Genomic DNA, 23,937 nt, shown 5'->3' on the forward strand with positions numbered 1-23,937 from the left:
CTGGATCCTGGTTTGGCGAATTCTTCTGTAACAAGGAGTCGGAGGCGTTCGGATCCATATGCAGCATTTATTAAACAGAATGGTCATACAGGCAGAGATCAGGAATGGCGTCAGGTGTGTCAGGGATAACCAGAATCGTAATCAGAAACAAGCAGGGATCGAGACAGGCAGCGGAGAATCAGAGTCGGAATAAACAGTCCAAAGGTCAAAACACAGGAATAATAAACACAGGGAAAACGCTCGGAAATGTCAGACTGGCTAAACAAGACTTCGCAGTGAGTGAGAGTGAATGTGCTGCTTTTATGTGTGTGTGTAAATGAGGTGCAGGTGTGGCAAGGAAATTGGCTGATGAATGAGGTGCAGGTGTGGCAGGGTGATTGTGATGCAGTGACTCATGGGTAATGTAGTTCGGGTGTGGTGCAACAGTATGAGAGGTGCTAGTGTCCAAGTGACATCTGGTGGTTGATGGGTTGAATGGTCCTGAGTGGAGTGCCCTCTAATGAAGTTCATGGGCACTCCATCTAATAATCGTGACGGAAACATCACAATAAATCACTATGAGCAATTGATTTAATGGTGCTACAACAATGCTACTGAATCTGTGCAGAAAATACTGTTTCAGTCTTTCTACTTTAAAATTCTATCTTAAAATGTCATGTTTGATTCAGTGTGCTACTTCCCGATTCTTTGTAATTGTCTGTGAAATTAAATATAGCATTTCTGAGTGGAATTTTTTTTTTTTCAGTGTAACCTGATTCCCAAACTCAGCTTACTGACCATAAGCTGCTTGATTTGAAGGTGACTTCTGTGTGAGCTGTGCCTCCAACATAGTCTCTTGGCAATACATTTTTCTAAACTGGTGGCTAAATTTGTATCATTTTCATACCATCTGTTTACCACGTTAGGTTATATTATTTTGAAAGTGAGGTTAGGGTTCACCTTCATGCTTACTTTTTTTTTAAATCACAGATTTTGGATCAAGGTCATTTATAGTGGCCAGACTTTCATGCTAACTTTCACAATACACTGATTTACATAATGGGGACAGGGACTGGAACGAGACAGCATATGCTTTTTCAAAATGAAATAATTTTTGCCTGAATACCTACAACCCGAATTCCGGAAAAGTTGGGACGTTTTTTAAATTTTAATAAAATGAAAACTAAAGGAATTTCAAATCACATGAGCCAATATTTTATTCACAATAGAACATAGATAATGTAGCAAATGTTTAAACTGAGAAATTTTACACTTTTATCCACTTAATTAGCTCATTTAAAATTTAATGCCTGCTACAGGTCTCAAAAAAGTTGGCAAGGGGGCAACAAATGGCTAAAAAAGCAAGCAGTTTTGAAAAGATTCAGCTGGGAGAACATCTAGTGATTAATTAAGTTAATTGATATCAGGTCTGTAACATGATTAGCTATAAAAGCTTTGTCTTAGAGAAGCAGAGTCTCTCAGAAGTAAAGATGGGCAGAGGCTCTCCAATCTGTGAAAGACTGCGTAAAAAAATTGTGGAAAACTTTAAAAACAATGTTCCTCAACGTCAAATTGCAAAGGCTTTGCAAATCTCATCATCTACAGTGCATAACATCATCAAAAGATTCAGAGAAACTAGAGAAATCTCTGTGCGTAAGGGACAAGGCCGGAGACCTTTATTGGATGCCCGTGGTCTTCGGGCTCTCAGACGACACTGCATCAATCATCGGCATGATTGTGTCAATGACATTACTAAATGGGCCCAGGAATACTTTCAGAAACCACTGTCGGTAAACACAATCCGCCGTGCCATCAGCAGATGCCAACTAAAGCTCTATCATGCAAAAAAGAAGCCATATGTGAACATGGTCCAGAAACGCAGTCGTGTCCTGTGGACCAAGGCTCATTTAAAATGGACTATTTCAAAGTGGAATAGTGTTTTATGGTCAGACGAGTCCAAATTTGACATTCTTGTTGGAAATCACGGACGCCGTGTCCTCCGGGCTAAAGAGGAGGGAGACCTTCCAGCATGTTATCAGCGTTCAGTTCAAAAGCCAGCATCTCTGAGGGTATGGGGGTGCATAAGTGCATACGGTATGGGCAGCTTGCATGTTTTGGAAGGCTCTGTGAATGCTGAAAGGTATATAAAGGTTTTAGAGCAACATATGCTTCCCTCCAAACAACGTCTATTTCAGGGAAGGCCTTGTTTATTTCAGCAGGACAATGCAAAACCACATACTGCAGCTATAACAACAGCATGGCTTCGTCGTAGAAGAGTCCGGGTGCTAACCTGGCCTGCCTGCAGTCCAGATCCTTCTCCTATAGAGAACATTTGGCGCATCATTAAACGAAAAATACGTCAAAGACGACCACAAACTCTTCAGCAGCTGGAAATCTATATAAGGCAAGAATGGGACCAAATTCCAACAGCAAAACTCCAGCAACTCATAGCCTCAATGCCCAGACGTCTTCAAACTGTTTTGAAAAGAAAAGGAGTTGCTACACCATGGTAAACATGCCCCGTCCCAACTATTTTGAGACCTGTAGCAGAAATCAAAATTGAAATGAGCTCATTTTGTGCATAAAATTGTAAACTTTCTCAGTTTAAACATTTGCTATGTTATCTATGTTCTATTGTGAATAAAATATTGGCTCATGTGATTTGAAAGTCTTTTAGTTTTCATTTTATTAAAATTTAAAAAACGTCCCAACTTTTCCGGAATTCGGGTTGTATATTTAAGGACCCGTTGTCCCATCAAATTCTAGTAGATTTACAAGTTGAGACAGCAGACTGTCCTTACATATTATAGCAGGCATTAATCAATGGCTGAATTATCATTGTAATCAAACACCTTGGAGTCAAAGCAGAGAAATGTTTTGATACAAAGCGACAGCCTATCAGGGAGTCTCACCACCAGAGCATTCTCTTTGTACCTCTCCTGCTGTCATAGCTGGCTGCTGATGTGTTTATTTGTACGTGATGGTGCTTAGAGATGTTTCCCCACCCAGCTGCAATGCCCCATGGCATCATCCCATTCCCTTTGCATGTGAATCAGTGTATTTACCCATCACAATGAGCTCTGGAACAACAACAGCACTGCACAGACCACACAGATCACGTACTGTTCTCAACTCAACAGCACTGGGGAGAAGCCAGAGACATGCTTGATATCACATTACCAACCATGTTGGTTTATGCTTTAATCCAATGTAAAGCCCAAATCAGCTTTGCTGGTCCAAAATAATTTGGATGAGAGAAATGAAACATGATTTATATTATGTAAATCTGATTCTTTGTCCATCAGTTGTTTTGAAATGAGTTACTATAAGTTCTCAACTGGTTTTACTTTAGGAGGCAGATTTTAGACTGATAGGGACCCAATATATCCTACCAGATTTTGGGTAACACTTTATTTCAATTCAAGTTCCTTGTATCATAATAACATCAATTTAGTTATATGAAAGTAACCTAAACCAAACCCTAACTATATAGTAAGTACAAGTAGTCAACTGATATTACTAAGTATTTAAATGTATAACTACACTGTAACAAGGATCCCTTAAAATAAAATGTAACCCAATTTTGTTTTTAAAACTGTAGGTAATAACAGGTTGAATAGGAGGAAATCTTAATAATAATGTTGCGATTTAATAACTTTACACTGTGTCTATAGTTTGAGTGTTTAGTTTCTAAATACCTTTTAAATTGTGATGATTTCATCAGTAGCCATAGTATGTTCAGCACAATCCATGTTCATCCTTGAGTCCCTATTTATTGCCACCTGTCTAGTATGTTCATGTAACTTGAACAGTTTTGTCCATAATTTTTAAGGACGCCAACCTGTCTGTGTTCAGCATATACCTAAATTTGGCACTTTTCAACAAACAACAAAAAGAAAATGTTGGATTTGACTATTTCACATGAACAACAAATGCTATGGAAAGAGTTTTCACCTACCTTTTTTTTGTCACCATAATATAGGATTATATGGATTCTATAAGATTAGGCCTATATATATTATTTGTATTTAGCATTGTCTCCATCCTGTCCTGACTCAGAACAGGTTTGCAAACCACTGTACGGTAACATACCATCAGCTGAGAGCTGTTTCTGTAAATATAATACATGTTAGGGACAAAGATAAATGGCAACGAGAAAATAGAAATTGATAAATAAATAACATGGAAGAAAACACTACTGCTGAATAAAATCCTAAATTCAACACAGAAGTATGAAAATAGTTATTCTAAATCTGCAACACACCAACTAATCACAGATGGCCCGCAATGACTTGGCAGTCTCACATAGCAAGTGATTTCCCTCTCAGATGCACCCTCTTGAGCCTTTCACTATTTTCCACACGAATCCTCAGGTCAGGGCAAGAGCCGTGACTGTTCAGCCCCCTCTGATGATAGCAATCAGTCAATGCGGAGAGGCACATCCAATATTACCCAGCTACTCTTCAGAGACAGATCAGCTGTTAGTGCAATTCCCCTCGCTGGTTCAACACAGATAAAGCAGAACCAACAGAAAACAAAGGCAATGAATGCATAATTTTTCCTTTTCATAGGAAATGTTTTACGGTTCTCTTCCTTTTTCATCCACTGGGTGTTTTGGTTGTTGAACTAAAGTGCAAGAGAGTAAGATAATGAGTTTGGCTTCAGAAGATAGATGGGGAAATTTTGTTGGTTTGCACACATATTTGTTTAAACCGGGTGACCTTAATGTCCACAATAACCACATGTTTAGGATTTCAAACCTTCCAGTGTAATTCCGAATTATCTTGTTTTTAAGGAACATAATCACATCTACATGGGATGTATCATTTTTCTTCTATTGCTGTAGTAGTTATTAAACTGTATTCAGACTTGTAGGCCTGTTGTCCATTAGGTAAATTAGTTTTAGTTTTTTTTTTTTTTTTTTTTTTTAAATAGGCCTAACAAGTTATTCCCAATTATTAATTTTGGAGTAGTGACAGCCACACTTTGAATTATGTTTTGATGTCTGCTGTTTTCAGCAGCAGTTATTGGGGGAGACAAATGTGTTTGCTGTCAACCATTATAGACTCAAACAAGAATGTCCATTGTTTTGCTATTAAAATATTTAAATAATGTAAGCTGATATGGGAAATGGAGGGTTAACATGGTTTACACACATCATGAATCAACAGCATGCCACTGTGAATATGAAAAAGCTTTTTCAGAACTCGGTAATTATTTGGAAAGACAACTACTCATGAAGTAACTACGATAATAAGCTGTGAGTACACCAGTAACAGGTATGCTAAAATACTTGAAAACTCTCTCAGAGTGGCGTGGTAACTGGATAATAGTGACAACTCATGAATAATTTATGTAAGGTGAGTAGGCATAGGTTGGGCTGACAAACTGCGCGTGCTCGTGTCGTTTAGTGTTGTGACGTAACTACTGCGAACGCGTTCGCGCTTGTAGTAATGGCACCTGTCTAGCGCATTTTAGTGAACTGCGTTTATATAATAGCTATGAGTGACATATTATTGCTTTCCACAGCTTGAAATTTAAGAGATATGCGCTCAAACTTGCGGCTCAGTGGCTGGAGGTGCTCTCATCAGTCGACTCCCAACATTAATGAGGTAAGAGAGACGCAAGCATCGAATTAACTTACAGATAAAATCCATTCTGTATAAATTGCCTATGCATTATAGATATAGATAAAGTATCGGGCACATTTGGGCTTTAGCGTTTTTAAATGAAACCTACTTTTAAGTTTTCCAAAGTCACACAGCTTAGCATGTCTTGTGAAAACATTGAATGAAAACTGGCTGACTTTGTTAATTATAATTACTGATAATTACTCATTATTTCAGTCCGGAAATCAACATTCAGCAACTATGGCAAAGACGTCTTGTGGTGAGATCGCTCCTCGGATTTAGTAAAAAATTTGGAGCTTTGCTATTGTAATTGAAAACCGCAACAGTTTTGGATTATAATCCAATATAATAATGTCTCAAAGATAGTTGTTTATTTTCTTAGGATTTCTGTTTTTGTGTGTTTGTTAAAGCTGCAGTCCGTAACTTTTGACGCTCTAGCGGTTAATAAACATAACTGCTTGCGTCTTGCGGAAGAACATTGTAGCCGGGCTACTTCTCTCTGTTTATGTCTATGAAGAATCACAAAGGTACCGGGTTACTCCGCCGCGGTACCCCCGAAGCAATCTAAAATAGTTCGAATATAAACACTTATTATAGATGTACCCTAGTGATTCAGGACAGGCTAAAACAACGGTTTGGAAAATGGATTCATGGTGTACTCGCTTATTATATAAAGTTTGTTAATCTTGAACACAAAAAAAGTTACGGACCGCAGCTCTGATTGGTTGTTTCTTACCGGGAGCAGTGAATTTCTGCAAATGGCAATAGGACCACTGGGAGGAGCCAGAGGAGCTTGATTTTTTTCACAGATTATCTGTCTCATATTCTACTGTCAGGACACAATGACAGGTTTCACAAATACATCTTTACAAAAGTTAGCTACTTAACCATTTTCTTCACCGTTTGTTTCCACACTCGGCCGCCATCTTGGCAACGCCTCCGGGAAGCTATTTCAGAATAACACCGGGACATAAAAACAGCATGTATAGAAACAGCAGTGAAATCTGATAAAAATCGCTGAAAAATTTTGATGACTTTGCAGGCTTTTCTGACAGAATACTAACAGTTTTTCCTTATTTATCAGTAATTTGCCAAAGTAAACATGCAGAGGTTTAATCATGTTTATCAGTTGTTGTAAATATAAAATACAGAAATCGGTGCAATATTAGTTGCTACAGATATTTTTACTGCCTCAAAATTTCATCATAATAGAGCAAGACTGTCTAACATGTTGTGTTTGTCTTTTTGTCTCTGGGTGAAATTCATATTTATAGAGGGGTAATAAAAAGACCACAAATATCACAGATGCATTCATAGCACCTTTGGAGCTGGTTTGTAGCCTGCAGAAGAAATAACTGATGTTACACTGCATGCAAGGATGTTACTGTTTCGATTTAAATTAATATTCCAGGTTAAATGCAAGTTAAAATCCATTGACTGCATTTGTGAAATGCCTTTGATTACTATAGAATATAAGGTCACAGTTTGTACAATGATTAGATAATTTTTCATAGTTATCTACTATGCTGAATATACTTTATCAGCTGGATATTAGACATGTTTGCAGGTTGCTTAAAAATTCAAACGAATATATGAGCAAATTTTATTCTTGAATAGTTTCTTGTCGATGAATTGGTCAAACTGTTCACATATTGGTGTGAATGAATCCATCTTAAATTCACCCAGTATGTTCTTTGAATTGTCATGAGAACGTAACCCTGCTAAATCTAATATGTATATTTAACTCAGAATATTCCTGTAATATTTGGTAAAAGTTGAAGCTTCATACTGTACTAAAGGTCATATACTTCACAGGCAGTGGATAATGTGTATTTCTGGCACCAAAATGCCATGACACCATGGAAGAGTCTGAGGACTAGATTTGAGGACCCAGTGAGAGGAAGACGAACACCCCCATGTTTATCTGGCTTTACATCATTTGATGAACCATGGAGATCAGAAAACACAACTAGTCCTTTTTTATTCCTGAGCCGGACACGTAGCGTCCCTGAAGCTCTCCATTGCTACAGTAGACCCACTTTGCGGTCAAGCTTCTCTTCGATCACCATCACCGCCAGGAGTTTGTCTCCTAAAAGGGATTGTATAGCTTATTCAAACTCAACTTTTCATCCTCTTAGTACGCCTGACAGACCACCCTCTTTCATGGCCCACAGTGAATATAAAACCCCACAAGCCATTGTTGGCACTCTGGTGCCTCCTAGACACAAAACAGTTGTGGTGATGGTGAGCGAGAACAGAGAACGGCATTGTGCCAGTGAGTCTCCAAGCAGTCCTCAAGCTCCACCAGTCCACGAGCACAGCTACACTGAGGAAGAAGATCAAACGGACTCTTTAAAACGTCCTATCTTTCGCTCTTGTGCCCATCTGGAGCTCCTTCCATCCAAGCTGTCCAGATCTACTCTGTACTTGGATAAATCCCTCTCAATCCCTCTTGGACAGACTTTGTATAGATCCACTCTGTCCCTTTCCCTTGGAAAACCATCTTTTACTCAGACCCCTGAGAAACCCGAAACCATGATTCAAACTAAAAAGTCATACAGTGACTGGGACATGGCAAACAATGGCGTTGATGGAATTGAAAGGCTGTCCCAGCACCTGAATGGGTCAACCATCAATGGCAGTGCTTTTAAAAGTAATATTGGCTCCGACTCGGACATGCAGTGTTCCACTTTAACATCAATGCCATTTAGAACAAGGTGCCACTCGTCTTCTGCTGCCTTCAGACCAAATGGAAAAGCTAATGATGTCTCAGGGCCTCAGCAGTGCAATCTAAGAGCCAGACAGGCATTCAGCGAGCCATCAGGTACCTATAACACCTCCCTGGTCCTCAGCAGTTATGCAAATATATCCATCCTCTCTCTCTTGCTCTTGCTCTCCTTTATTCTGTGGCTTTGCTGTGACATTCTTTTCCAACACACAGTGTGATGTCTTAGCCAGCACGGTTTCATTTCAACATTTCCTACTCTGGTTGCACACCTTCTGATTGGAGGCTCATGCATTGTTAATGAGACGGCCTTTCCTCAAACTCCTTTGGGAATGGGAATGCATTGTCAGAAAAACTATAAATGGCTTTGTGAAAACAAAAGAATGCAACTAGACCGGGAATAGAGTGTGCAAGCTCAAGTAGGTCAATCGGATGTCAGATAAAATGGCCTGCTGGTGCAAATGGGCAAAATTATTTTAATCTGGCATCATTTGATACAGAGTGCATGGCTGGGTATCCAGAGATGGAGTGAAATCTGTTAAAGGCCATATTGCAGGTTAACCACCACTTTCGATTAATGGGTACATAAATCACTCAAGATATGTATATCATTTTTAAAATGTCTCAAAAATGGTCTTAAAGACCAGTTTTTTACGTTTTTGGTATTAACGTTTTTTTTTACGCAACTCTGTGATGACGTCACGTTGGGGAGAAGTCGAGAAAAGGTAGCCTCAGCCTAGTATGATGCTGCGTTCCAGACAACCCGTAACCCGTGTTTTTCCAACCTTAAACCCGTGAAAGTGCACTGGAACGGCAGTCAAACCCGTGACTTCCCACCCGTGAACTCGTGTCTCGTACTAGATCGTTGTACTCCGAGTTCCGAGGTCACACAGCACGCGAAACAACAACGGCAGCCCCTACGAATAATACTGCCTACGGATGCAGTGTTTATGCAAGTTGTACACGTTGAAAAAACGATTTTAGGTCAGTGTAACGTTGCAATAAAATAAATAATCTAGTTACAATTCCTTGCGCACAGAAAGTTTTGCGTAACTTGCCTGGAACGGTACAAAGTCGTTAGTTGTGGTATGAAATAGTGATTACGAGCTCAAAAACCTGCCTGGAAAGCAGCATCAGAACTAAAGCGATTGACTGGAATGAGGAAGAGGTCGCAAGAACCAACATGTATGATGGCCCGCAGCTTTCGAACCTGCCAGACGTGAAAGGACAAATGAGGAATTGCCTAGAACTGATGTCCGTCAAAGCTAATTAAATGCATGGTCCGAGGAGAATGAGAGGAGAGTTGGTGAAGTGTCCTGGTGAGTTGCTATCATTTAGCATCGCAGCAATGAGCACTGGAGCTAGTCTACGAGCAGCAGTGCACAATAACGACACATATATTTTAACTGTCATTGAATCTGAATACTCTCGTCTCTCTAGTCACTCTCAATAATCTCAAGGCGGGCTTTGGTAAATTCTCTCCCCAAAGTGACGTGATGCAATGCATTGTGGGGGAAAGGAGACCGCTGTAAGATAGTACCTACTTTTTCGTATTATATTCCGTTTTGTGATAACCAACAACATAAAATACAATGGATAACAGTTTAAATGTTTATTACCAACAAGCAAATTGCACAAATTCATTAAAAAATTAACCCTGCAACACGGCCTTTAAATCTGTAAGTTTGCTGCGAGGCAGGATCTCGGATTTAAACGGAGTCTTGATTTTGGAATAATGAGATGCTTTTCGAGTAAAGCCAAGTAGCGGACTGTAGTATTATCAGCATCTGATGCTGGTATTTTACAGTTATTTACCTAAGTAGATGCACAGTCAGGACACAGATTTTTTTTTAAAGGAAGAGAAAGCAAGCGATGGGAAGCTATTGAAAAGAAAATAGGGTGAGTTTCAATCTTCTTATGTGAGATGATGCATCATTGACTCCACATTACCTTGCATCTAAAGTCTATTGGTTCCTCTGGCCCCTATTCTGGCTCTGTACGGCTAAACACATTTCTTTGTGATGAGTTGAAGGATAACATCCTCCCTGCAGCACACTGATCTTTTGCATGTGGTCCGTGAAGCGTGTGACGGCAAGGCTGCATGACTGGGCTCTGATGAACTAACACCAGGTACCACTGCAGGGAGGGCACTTATCCACAATTCTTAATTTATTCATGTGTCAATCCTTCACTGTCCTTTTGCAACCCTCTGCATCTGTCTTTTAAATCAGCCTGTCTCTTTCTCACTGATCCTAACATCATTTAGTTTATAGCATTTATTTCTGAGCCAATTTTGAATAAAATGGTGCACTCTCCTGCGATAATCAAGAACTTGAATGTGCTCAGCATAAAATGCCATGAAAATGCAACATCTTACTCTGCCTTAGAGGATCAAGCAACAAGAGCTTGCAAAAGGAATTGTATGATATTACAAACCCGTTTTTCATTAATATTTCTGGTGTTTTTGAGATATTATTTATCAGTAACCAATGGTCAATAACTTTCATTATCTAATAATGAAAATGTTATCTTGTAAATACAGTCTGCATGTTAGTAGAAACAGAATTTCGTGACCAAAAAGGTCCACCATCTATTGTCAGTTGGGTAGAAATATTAAGAACAGCTCACACAGAAATCAGCTTTATGTTTGCCAATGCGACAAATCTGTGTCACCAACCTGCAAAATATGCTGAATTATGGTAAATGTGACATCAACTTTACTTTACATGCAACAGATACATTTTTTATATTGAATTGTATTATTGTTGTTGTTGTTGTTATTGGGATTGTGTGGTTGTAAAGGAGTGTTTTAAGCATATTGCTAAAAAGGTGTGAGTGATGTGACCAAAATCTTTTATTATGATATGAGTAATCTTATTTCATGGTAACTATACATTGCAGTATAGTTATTTTTGCTTTAAATAAGTGCTTTATGATATCAACATTTAATATTCATTGCTTTTAAATACTAAAAAGGTCACAAACCCTATGAGTGGACTGTTCACCTGCATGTCTAACATTACTTTTATGTACCAGTACTTGTTTGTATTGCAATGTATCAGTACTTATCCAGATAAAAGTGCGTTATAGCAAGTGTTTCAGGTTGTATGCCAAGGCACTGAGCTAACATCATTATTCATCTGCACAGGAGTCCCTCAGGTGCGCATAAGGGCCCATCATGAGGTCAGAACAGTTTTCCACACTGCTGAGAAAGTCAGGAGACTTATTGAGTGCCCGGTCTCTCCTCATCTGACTAATTGTACTTGTGGGCCCAAGACTGACCAGAAGGACAGAGGATACCAGTTGCTAAGCTTGAGGGTATGGTTTTACTGAAGGAATCTGGCTACCATGAGGTTTTCCTTAGGGTTTGTTCAGACAGGCAGAACACAACAGATTTATTGGGGCGTATCTGACTCAAATACTTTTTTTTCCTTTTTGTAAACTGAACTGCAAATATGATATGGCATCATTATCATTAAGATGATACGGCAAAATTACAAACCATTACAAACATACACCCACGTATGGTTTGAATTAGTTATTTAATTATGTTGATATTGATATGTACATGTTATGGCTGATATTAATATTCTATACTTTTTTTTTTTTTACATAAAATAGTAAAAATAAAATCAATTGTTTTAAATGCTACAACTGAATTTAGACATCACAGCATTAAAATGTACAGTGCAGTAAATAAGAAATCCATTCTGAGATTAGCAAAAAAAAAAAAAAATTAACTGTGTCAAATATATTGTACAGGCTTGGATTTTTGTGTGAACAAAGCCTCAGTGAATCAAGTTTACTTCCTTCCTGAACACCCAGTTGTGGCAAATCATAAATATACACCCCAGCATTTCACTGTGGCTTAAACCTTGTGATCATATCCAAATCTGTGTAGGATGCTCTTGAGCGGTTTCGTCCAGATTTCATCTCTCGCTCTCAGAATCGGGTGCGACGATTGGAACTGAGGGCCAGGGAGAGGCGGAGCTTACAAACAGCTGAATTTATCATGGGCGTGGAGACGGCTTACCGTAGGCGAAACTGCACCAGACCACACCCCCTTAGTGGTAAGTTTTCATTAGCATCCTATGCACATTTGAGGGAGCTGTGATGCAGATCTAGTGCTGCAGCAATGCAGTCTCAGTATTATTGCTATAACCATTAAATCAGGTATCAATAATAGCAATGAACAATGAATTGGCAACAGTACATCCGTGTGGCAGATGCCTGCAAAAAGTGCCAACAATGAGTATAAGGGTCATCTTACAGCAGCACAACACATTATAGATGCCTTCACAGACAATTCAATGCTGCAGTGAAACATTTGGTGCAGTAGAACTTCGAAAGTATCAGAACAAACTTGATGTGGGACAGACTTATTAAAAGAAAACAGCTAAAGTAGAGATCTCAAAGACCTCTGCATGTTTCACTGCAGCCTTGTTGAGAATGAACAATAAATCTTAAATAGTACGACACATCCTATTGCTCCTGCAGCTAACTGATGCCCCCTGTTGGTGCCATTATGATTCTGTAAAAATTTTCTTATTCACAAGTTATAGTATGTGCAAATGCAATATTTGTTCAGTAAGCACTTAGTTTGTTGATTTGTAAGGCTAAGAAGGCCAAGAAGTTCACAGACTAACCAGAACAGCTTTTAACTGAAACTAAAGAATAAAATGTAAAAAAATTTAATATTAGGCTTTGTAATGACCTTTTCATTTGTTATCCTTTATTCTTCAGCTATATATGTGTTTTGTAGATAACCTTTTCAAACCCAAAGACAGAGCCATCTCAGGCAAAGAGATGCAATGGAGATCCAGACGGTGAGTTTTCGCATAAACACCCTCATAATGTCACACATGCACGGGTGCTTATCAGTGCAAGAACACAATATGACCCCTTTCTGATAATGACAGTGTTTGCTTATCTCTGTGCTAGAATAAAAGCCACCAGATCAGATTAACTATAGATGATAAAAGTATATATTGACACATATCAAGATATTTCCTTGTGTGTTTCTGTTTGGATCAAAAGTAGATGAATTACTTCATTCTCCCACCTCCAAGTCACTTTTTTCATGTTATTATAAATTCATCATCCTCAGTCTGTGCTTGCAGGATTTACAACAAACTCCCTGAGGTGACCAAAAAGAAGGAGGAGGAGAGGAAGAGGCTGATGTTGGAAACCAACAGACTGAGGGCAGATGTGTTCAAAAAGGTTAATCTTTAAATCTCAAACAAAACTGCTTTGAATTTTAAGGTTTATAGATATGATCAGTTCCACCATCAAAAAATTATCCACAGCTTTTACTTTTATTTACATGGATTTCTTTAGCTTCTGTTAATCTTTCATAAGAGCTACGAATATTCATATTATACAATGCCTAGTTTAATATATGCTAGATTCACAAGCTAGAGAAGAGAAACAGTTTTTTTTGCTAACTCTTTACATTTGTAACATTAGTTTGGAAATTACATAATGAACTAACAATAAACAATTACAGAATTTATTATTATAGTTTTATATTTTGCTACTCTCAAATTAGTAAAAATGTACACAGGATATTTTAAGGAGCTGAAAATAGACTGCGCCATAGACCAGCTCAAACCTGGTCTAAAGTCTGGCAATGTTTTTTCTTTGTTATTTAAAGAGCGTATGCTGCTACACAAACATGCCAAATATAAAAAATTAAAGTATTGGAATACATAAGATTTTTTTTGTAGGCTATATATATATATATATATATGCCTACATGTCATAATGGATCGTCATCATATGTATCAGAATTAGGCTATTTGCTCGCACACGAGCAGCTCCGCTCATCTTGGAGACGCGTTCTGTCTTTGCGCTTAACATATTCCACCGTGTAAATAGCAAATCCATCATGGCACGACCATTTTTCTGTCATTAAAAAAGCAAAAGTGGATTTGGACATGCCCTGCACCTGCGCCGTGCGCTTTACACTTTGCGTTTAGATCGATTAAATAGGGCCCAAAGTGTATCACCATGTTCACACAAAACGTGAAGCAGCAAAATTGTTTTCAACATTGATAATAAACAGAAATGTTTCTTGAGTCAAATACATTGAAATAGTTTCTTAAAGATCATGTGACACTGAAAACTGGAGTAGTGGTCAAGAAAATTCTGCCTTGCATCACAAGAATAACATTACATTACATTTTCAATTAGCAGAAAAGTTATTTCAAAATAATTAATAACTGTAATATTTCCAAACTTTTATCAGGTTCTTTAATAATAATAAAAATTCTATATCCTTTACTATAAAATATTATAGTACTATATCATTATATTGTTGTCATGTTTATAAAATGCTATTTTTTACAATATGAGATATATCTTTTAATGTGCTAAAATATATATTTTTAATAATGAGTGCTGGGGCGTGGCTTATGGGCGTATTTTTGGGCATGGCCAGATTTTCCTTCTTTTTTGTCTCTAGCTGATCACATGCCTGAATGTTACTGAAAATGTAAATCGCATTGTTTGCTAATGCCTTAACTAATGATGTGATTAATATATGTGTGTGTGTGTGTGTTTTATATTGATATTTTTTATCAAAATCCTAAAATCTGATTATTTGTCCCTGTGGCACCGTGTTTATTTGTTACACTGAAACACCTATTCCATTCTACTAAAATAAATCCATTACTGCCATGTAGCAGGTAGGTTTTTTTTTTTTTTCCAGAGGCATCTGTCAGGATGGGTGGTGGAGGGATGAACTCAAATGCAGACAGTAGTCACAGCAACACAGTTTATTATACAAAAAACAGGAAAACAAAACCCACGAGGGGGCAAAACAAGGGCTAGACAGACGAAGGAAGACAAAACTAGACTAACACTGCACTTAACTAGACTATGACTAAAACACGATCAAACAATTACTTAGACAAGACAAAATCACAACTGGTAGCAACAGTAGACAATCTTAAACAACGTGACAATATTTAAACAATGAACCGACAAAGGGACAGAGAAACACACGAGGTTATAAAGGGAGGCTACTAATGAACACAACAGGTGGAACAGGTAAATCAATGAAGACAAAACTAGGGTAACAAGGGGGGCGGGGCAAGGGAACGAGACAACGCAAGCACATGGCCCAAACAAATGGCCATGTGCTTGCACATAAAACATGGGCCCGTCATGATCCTGCCACAAGACTAGAGAAAAATCAGACAAGAAGGCAGAATCATGACAGAACCCCTCCCCTAAGGAGCGGCTTCCAGACGCTCCCTAAGGGAACACTAAACACGTGACATGACAGACTGAGACCAGGACACAAACCAACAAAACATGACAAATAGCAATAAAGGCAGACACGAAAACACGACAACAGGGTTGGGATTAAACAACAAAAATAACAAACACGGGAGGGGGGGTGGGGGTACAACAAAGTTCATAGGGGGCAGTCCAGGGTGAACAGGTGGACTGGGGGTCTTGGGTGGACAGGACGATGGCTGATGGCGAGGGGTCCGGGCAGACTTCGATGGGGACACATGAGGAACAGTCTGGGGTGATGTGGTGACAGGGGTGACCGGGGAAACGCACAGGGGTACAGAGGGCGAAGAAACAGGAAGCCCGACCGGGGAAACAGCAGGGGACACAACAGGACACATGACTGGGGGTGTAGCAGGCGGCCGAGGAGCGGAGAGAGGAATGGAGCTCACAGAATCTGACTCAGAACCCACGCTCCACATCTCCGCCTTGGAAACAGCGTTGTCAGTAGCGTTGTCTGTAGCAGTCTCTGGAACAGCGCTCACGGCAGCTGACTGGGGTTCGGCGCTCACGGCAGCTGACTGGGGTTCGGCGCTCACGGCAGCTGACTGGGGTATGACGCTCACGGCAGCCGACTGGGGTACGACGCTCACGATAGCAGGCTCTGGGACAGTGCTTGCAGTAGCGGGCTCTGGGACAGCGCTTTGGACAGCGCTTGCAGTAGCGGGCTCTGGGACCGGCAGAGATGAAGGGCGAGAGGCTCCCTTTCTCCTCCTCTTCCTCTTAGGAAAGGTCGCGGTGTGGTAGTCATAGCCGGACTTGTGACCGGTTGGAGAAGCTCAGCGGGATCTGTGACATGCGTTGGATGGGCAGTCTCAGACAGCGCTGACTCAGCCGAGGATGACTCCGACGAAGAATCCCACAAAGTCCGTCTCCCTCGTTTACCATGAAGATTAACAGGCGTGGGAGGTGCCTCAGGACTCGAGGAGGGATGTGCCTGATCCCCCAGTGTTGCAACGGCCAGGAGACGACCCTCTGGGATCACTGGCAGCTTGGCCGAAGGTGGGGACCTCGAGGGGGAGACCTGCGGCTCCTCCTGGGAGATACTCTCCCATAGTTGGGCATAGTTCCGCAGGATCCACTCACCCTCGGACGAGTAAGGGAGGGTGACCCTCTTCTTGTCAGTAGGGGATGACAGCCAGCACTGCTTGCGGAACTCTAGTTGTCGCTGGAGTTCGGAGGACCCCCTGTCTGCTGAGTTCCTTCTTGGTCGGTTCATTCTGTCAGGATGGGTGGTGGAGGGATGAACTCAAATGCAGACAGTAGTCACAGCAACACAGTTTATTATACAAAAAACAGGAAAACAAAACCCACGAGGGGGCAAAACAAGGGCTAGACAGACGAAGGAAGACAAAACTAGACTAACACTGCACTTAACTAGACTATGACTAAAACACGATCAAACAATTACTTAGACAAGACTTGACAAAATCACAACTGGTAGCAACAGTAGACAATCTTAAACAACGTGACAATATTTAAACAATGAACCGACAAAGGGACAGAGAAACACACGAGGTTATAAAGGGAGGCTACTAATGAACACAACAGGTGGAACAGGTAAATCAATGAAGACAAAACTAGGGTAACAAGGGGGGCGGGGCAAGGGAACGAGACAACGCAAGCACATGGCCCAAACAAATGGCCATGTGCTTGCACATAAAACATGGGCCTGTCATGATCCTGCCACAAGACTAGAGAAAAATCAGAGACAAGAAGGCAGAATCATGACAGCATCATAATGTTTTTCATTTTGTTTCATAAAAGTGAATTAGAGGTATACCAATGTGTGTGCAGAGAATGCGCCAGGTCACATATTGTGTTTTCATCAAATAACTGATATTTTAAATCATAAGGCAGTCTGATATAATCCAGATTTGGCCAGTTCGTGTTAGAGGGAGCATGGGAGCAGAGGTTACAGCTGCACCCTTTTGCACCGTAAGCTTGATTAAACTAGCTAAAGAGCAAAATGAAACTTGCAGGCATGCTTCTTAGCTGAATATAGAGCAAAACAGTATAATATGGTAGTGTCTTTTTTTCAGGACCCAGATACAGTATGTAGTTACCTTTGTAGGATGTAATTAAAATGAGAATTAAATTAAAGCGTGCCGGGTTTAACAGCTGAAATTAAATTAGATTCAGAGTTTTAACCAAGACTCTGAGAGATGTTCAGTTTTTAGTAAAATCTGAAAGAGAATTAGCTTTTTCCAGCAGTGGGTTCCCTCAGGGATGTCTAATGAGTGTATTCAAGAAAATAATGTTCCTTGAATTATTAGTAAATTAAAATTTAATTTTAAGAACTGTTTGTTTGTTTTTTTGCTTGTATGAAAAGTGAAAAGAGAGAGAGAGAGAGAGAGAGAGGGGGAGGACTGGCTATAAATTAAATAGGGTCTTTCCTGGGAGCACCCTTGGAAATTTGCTGAGGCCCCATAGTGGGCACTGGAGCCCTGGTTTACCACTAATCTAGGATGTGAGTTTGCTAGTGACTTGCTTTATTAAAGAGAAAGATTTCAAAATTAATTAATGGGGTATGACTTCATGTAATTTTTGAACAAAACAAGAGAAGTGTCTTCAGATGGCAGTAACTTCGAAAACCACCTTTTCTAAAATCCCACTGGAAATTAATGAAGGAACAAGAATAGTGAATTAGCCTCCCGTACTGGCTTACAAATTGATGTCATGACCAAACGGCACTGTTGCTTTGTGCTGATGCTGAACACTCTAAAGTGATCCTCCAGACTGACCTTTAATGACCCCCACAAGGACAAACACACCTGAGGCTTTTGTCTCCTAATGCGTTCTGTCACAACTGTCTGCCCAAGTGTACCAGTGGAGATTAAACTTGTGCTGCTCTGTGAAAACCTTCCCTCCGGTTAGAAACAGCAGGTGCTGTGTGGTGCCAGACTGTCTGATCTCACCTTGCTGAACTTTTACCTCTGGACTCAGGTGTCAAGCGATATATAGAGGCTCATGAGGGGCATTCGTGCAGAGAGCCAACAGTGCTTCACAACAGCTTGGAAATGATAATATAGTACATGACTGTTGCATTTATTTTGCTGGGTCATTATGGAAACCCACTTAAAGGGGTTGTTTACCTAAAAATTTTAACTGTCATTATTTATTCACCCTCATGTAGTTCCATGTAAGCTTTTTTCTTTTGTGGAACACAAAAGGATGCAATCTGAAGACTGTGCTGGTTGTTTTTCCCCTAATGAAATTGCAATAAATTGTGACTGAAACTTTATTTATTTTTATTTTTTGAAAGGAAAAACACTGTTAAAGTAGTTTTTTAATTGTGCATTGTATTTCAAGTCTTCTTATGTCGTATGATAAATTAAGTTGTTATTGACTTCAGAAGACTTAAATATTGTACACAAGTCAGATGAACCACTTTTATGATCATTTTATAATACTCTTTCATCGATTCTGAAGCTTGAAAGCTCTTGTCACCTATCATTTTAACAGATTTACTAGTACATTCTGCAGAATGTCTCCTTTCGTGTTCCACAGAAAGAAAAAAAAAGTTGTAGAGTTTTGGAAAAACGTTAAGAAATGAAGACAGAAGTTTATTTTTCAGAGGTTCATATTAATTGTACTTACCCTGTCTTCCAGCAGAGGTCAGTATAGTTCTTCAAATTAATCCTTCCTATCAAACTACTTTTTGATATCCAGATGAATTCCACTCAAGGCTGATTTATTCATGCATTCCTTTTGTTCTTTTCGGTGACAGACATGGCCCTGATACTTAGGGGACTCTTGAGACACGAAGGAGGCTTGTGTCAACAATAATTTCCCTGTTTTTGATGTTTAGAGTGTTGAATTCCACACCAGGACAGCTTTCACTGGTATTTTGGATGCCTAAAACGAGTGCTTTTGTAAAGGAGAAATCTCTTGTCGGGCTGTGTTGTTTTAATGGGTGTCAGGTCCTGTGAGGCTGATACTTTGTCATGAAGTGTCTGGCTCACTGTCTCCCATGAAGCCCTTCTGTTTCTCAGGTTTGCACCTCCTCTGTGACAGTGATGAATTCTTGATAAGTCAGGTTGAAGAAAGATCGAGAGAACCAGGTGAGGGGAGAGATACAGTGTGTGAGAGAGAGAGACAGATGCCAAGAGTTCACATAGATGATGTTTTGAAGCTTATAGTGTACATAACTTTATTTTTGTCTTGTGATGTACTTATGACAATAAAGGACGTTGAAATTTCCATTAATTGATAATGACAATTATTATCATAAGCAAATTTACATGCACCTTAAAATATTAATTTCAATTTGGAAAAAGCATTAATTTGTCTTTGTAAAATTTAATTTGTTTTTGGTTATTGGTTAAAAATGGTTTTCAGTAAAAATATTAAGCAACACAACTGTTTTCAGCATTAATTAAAAAAATAAATGTATCTCAATCAACAAATCATTAGGCTGATTTCTGAAGGATCATGTGGCACTAAAACTGGAGTAATGGCTGATAAAAATTCAGCATGGCTAATATCACAGGAATAAATTATATTTAAATTCTATACAAACAGAAAAGAGTTATGAAGCCTTGGACAAAGATTGTAGCTTGACTACACAAATACCCTCTGTAGTTCAATTATACAGTTACTGCGCATTTAATGTGCTGTGCTTACTGAGTTTCTTGCACAATTAATCTCAGCATCTTTGTTTTAGATTTTAACTCTTGTTGCCTCTAAAACTTCAAGGAGTAGAGTAGTTTTAAAATGCTTGATAGTTTCAAACATACTGTTCTGAATTACAGTAAATCAAAAGTGAACTGTTTAAACCAGTGATGTGACTATTTGTGAGTGATCTAATGCCTAAATATTTGATTTTCTCCAAGTTTTCACGAGATGTTAGCGAGTTGTTTAAACTGTTTCACTTTTACTCTGGAAAAGAGCAGCATGAACGTTCCTCTAAACAGCTCCACTGAGGTCACACTGTCATTGAACAACTGAATTTTTATAAAAGTTATGTAAATATAATAGATTTTTATTTTGGTTGAACTATTCCATTAAAAGTTAGTCAGAATCAGCAGTTCATGACAAAAGTTTGTTTCTCGAGCAAAACATATTTAACTTTTCCTAATCTACACGGGAATGTGCAGGTTATTCTGTAGCAGCTGACGGAGCGCAGCATCAAAGATAGCCAAGGACAAGGGAAGCAGACAGAAAATAAAATGAATACCTCCGAGGAGGAAAACGCCTCGATAGCATGATGTTGTTGGAGCACAGATAGCAGGTTATCATTGCTCCCGGGGAAATGGCCACCCAGGGGGACGGACAGGGAGAATTCTGGGTAATCTGTAGATTACACACAGTCACTTCCCCCTCATTTCTTCACCACTTGACCTGAGCATGCAGATGCTTTGACAAACAGGCTGCTTGCCTGGTTGCAGTTTAGTTAAGTTTCCTCTCTTTTTTTCCACAGAAACTTTTGGATCAGGTTCTTCAAAGACACGGTGACTGAGGGAAGTGCCTGTTTCATCACAAGATCCATATCCCCTGCGTTCTCCTTGCCTGAGGCAAAGAACTGAAGACGAGCAAGACCTTTGCATCTTCCTCCTGAGAGTAGAGCTTGGCTTTCTGATGCATTGTTCCAAATATAAAACACCTTTTAACGGACCTGGGGTGAATCCACATGACATATGGATGCTCGTCCATGCCCTGTTGTGTCTGTGCCGTGTGATAGGTATTTTAAAGAGAAAATGTTTGATAATTAAGTTTAAGACCACTTAAGACTCTACGTATAAGACTCGAGACCTGGTTCAAGTGTGTTTTCATTTGGAAATTGTATATCAAATAAACCCTACAAAACACATATAGAGCTAACTAAAATGTACTTTTATTATAGGTTTATTAGGTTTATTATGTACAGCTTGTTCTACCTTCGAGATAATAGTCATTTTATTTCAAAGGTCATCAACAATAGTCTCAAATATTATTAAAAAAAAAAGAAAGAAGGAAAGAAAGAAAATGCAATATTAGCATCTTTGAACCTGCTTTTATTCAGATTCATTATGCAATTTTCCCCATATTAAAATTTGGACATTATATTCTCCTTCTGTTATAGCCAATTTCAGTAAGTGACGCTGCTTGGTAATGTTGAAATGCCTTGGGGAGAATGATAAAAAGAAAAAGTCTCCTTTGCTCTGGATGTGTCGGTTTCTGGTGCAGAGCGTGACATTTGGGGTAATAGAATTCAGGAGAGAACAGTGTAACAGGAGATTAGACTGGAAAGTCAGTGATCAGGTGTTAGATGACAGATTGGATGACATGATGATAAAGCAGAGACAAGGAACTTCAGGATCGAAAACTCGTCTTTATTCAGTAATCTGAATTCTGAGCTGGTTGTGATGCTTTAAAAGGAAGAGCAAGCAAACATGCTTATTTGAAAATGCAAAAATGTTAACAAGTCCTTGAGTCTCTGAGGTCAATATTCTACCTGCTGGAAACCTTGAGAGAGTTATTATAGAGTGCCTTGCATACCTGAAAGGAAAGTGGAAATGACCCCATTAAGAAAATGAATAATTTTCTTGCAAATAAACTCACAGAATATGCAGAGCCAAATAAAATTTCTGAATTTCTGCAGCAGTGTTATATGGGCGAAAATTAATTTTACATTAATCACAGACTGATTGCTTGATGTTCACATAATGTTTTAAATGCAATATGCTATTTAATTTAAAATGCACAGACTTTATCCTAGATTATAACCACAGTACCTTTCAAATTGCACTGAACTCATGTCGTATCAAGAAGAATCCATTCACTGGATTGAGTGAATGAAAATAACACTGTGATAGTGAAATCTGACAGTGAAGTAAGTAAATATATTTATTCATTTTAAAGGCTACACATAAACCATTGACCTGAAAAAAAATAAAATAATAATAAACCTCTATAAACTTACCTGGAATACATGTTAAAAGACTATGAAATATATTTATTTGTGTGTGTCTCTCTCTCTCTCTCTCTCTCTGTGTGACCCTATTTACTTATTTACCTGTTTTCTTAATAGACATCTTATTTTAGCTATATAATAGCAATGGATCCACTTTATATTGTGTTTTTTAGTTATTGTGTAGCCTACTTAAAATTAATTTAGCATTTATTGTTTACATTTTTAAATTGTACTTACATTTAAAAATACCTTACTGTAAATACATCTGTAATTAATTTCTGTAGTAACATCTTTATTTTAAGGCATCCTTGTTACATGTTACATGTACAGTACTTACTATTATAAGAACAAATTCTGAATAATTACATGGAAGTAACCCTAAGCAAAACCCTAATCCCAACCTTAACCATATAGTAACATGTAGGCTAGTTAATTCATATTTCTCAGTACTTAAATGTATAATTACCATGTAACAAAACACTGTGTAAGCATTGATTGCATAATTAAAAAGCAGTTAAAGAAACTCAATATAAATTGGGACCATAATGAGCTATTATTATTAATTATGAAACTTTTTTAAATAGATAAATCATTGACCTAAAACTATACAATAAACTAATACTATCATGACATTGATTAGTACGGCTTGCTGAAAGGTTAAATATTATTTAGAAATTTAGGCTACTGTTTGTTTTAGGGCACTGAAGGAACAGCTTTAGGACCCTGCAGAACCCCGCTATAAAACACGTGGAGATTTAAGCAGCACTCTTCAAAAAAAAATCAACACTTCAGCAAAGCGGAGCGATCCGCGTTTGTTTGTAGCTGTCGGTGTGCGCTTTGCTTGTGTTTACACTCTGCTTTGTGACACGGGACAGTGTGAACACAGTAGACCATAATATTTAAGCAGCACTGGCTTTGTAAAGTTTTCCTGACAGCTCTATCTATCTCGGGTCTGTAGAGCACACTCCCCATCTCCCCAGTGGATTTAATCGTATTGCAGGAAGTCCCTCACGTCCTCTCTGCCTGCGCTGTGTGTGTGTGTGTTTGTGTTTTTGTGTCGGTATATTATGAAGATCTCATCATAAGGAGCCGGGCATTATGAGGATCGACCGGCGCATGGAGAACTGGTGCCTCACGAGCGGACTGCGCGCTCTTGTGCTGCTGATAGTGGGACTAACAGCTGCCATCTCCTCTCATCACTCAACCGACGGTATGAGACACAATTCATATTAGTGTTTCTCTTACAGTCCACTTACACTAATTAAAACAAATAAAGAAATGCAATTAGCCTACTGTAAGTTTATTGTTGTTACGTTATTAACCTCTGTACCTTATCTACCCCTAAATATTGCATAGTTGTATTTTATCATGTCTACCTTTGAGGGTATTGTTCCAGTGACAAACTAGTG

At 38.9% G+C, this 23,937-nt stretch overlaps 2 protein-coding genes across 3 annotated transcripts in view; both read left to right on the forward strand.

The window, feature by feature from the left end:
- The first annotated feature begins 5,390 nt into the window (after window positions 1-5,390).
- Window positions 5,391-22,359, forward strand: LOC132112868 (uncharacterized). Its single transcript, XM_059520568.1, has 7 exons — window positions 5,391-5,591; window positions 7,425-8,433; window positions 11,483-11,652; window positions 12,236-12,404; window positions 13,097-13,160; window positions 13,455-13,554; window positions 21,056-22,359. Exons 1-7 carry the CDS (start codon window positions 5,526-5,528, stop codon window positions 21,092-21,094), a joined length of 1,617 nt encoding a protein of 538 aa, XP_059376551.1. The 5' UTR covers window positions 5,391-5,525; the 3' UTR covers window positions 21,095-22,359.
- A 942-nt stretch (window positions 22,360-23,301) lies between these two features.
- adam12b (ADAM metallopeptidase domain 12b) overlaps window positions 23,302-23,937 on the forward strand; it is a 96,866-nt gene continuing 96,230 nt past the window's right edge. Inside the window, exon 1 of one of the 2 annotated variants that reach the window (XM_059520569.1) lies at window positions 23,302-23,738. In XM_059520569.1, coding sequence (XP_059376552.1) covers window positions 23,627-23,738 — 112 coding nt within the window. In that variant the 5' untranslated portion in view covers window positions 23,302-23,626. The remainder of the gene's footprint in view (window positions 23,739-23,937) is intronic. The other variant, XM_059520570.1, reaches the window with a different exon arrangement.

This window comes from Carassius carassius, chromosome 32 (assembly GCF_963082965.1).
Source record: "Carassius carassius chromosome 32, fCarCar2.1, whole genome shotgun sequence".
Classification (NCBI taxonomy): domain Eukaryota; kingdom Metazoa; phylum Chordata; class Actinopteri; order Cypriniformes; family Cyprinidae; genus Carassius; species Carassius carassius.

Coding starts and splice junctions, on each gene's coding strand:
- LOC132112868 (XM_059520568.1), top strand. CDS start 5,526: ATGCGCTCAAACTTGCGGCTCAGTGGCTGGAGGTGCTCTCATCAGTCG. Junction 12,405..13,096: donor CAGACCACACCCCCTTAGTG/GTAAGTTTTCAT, acceptor TGTGTTTTGTAG/ATAACCTTTTCAAACCCAAA. Junction 13,555..21,055: donor GGGCAGATGTGTTCAAAAAG/GTTAATCTTTAA, acceptor TTTTTTCCACAG/AAACTTTTGGATCAGGTTCT.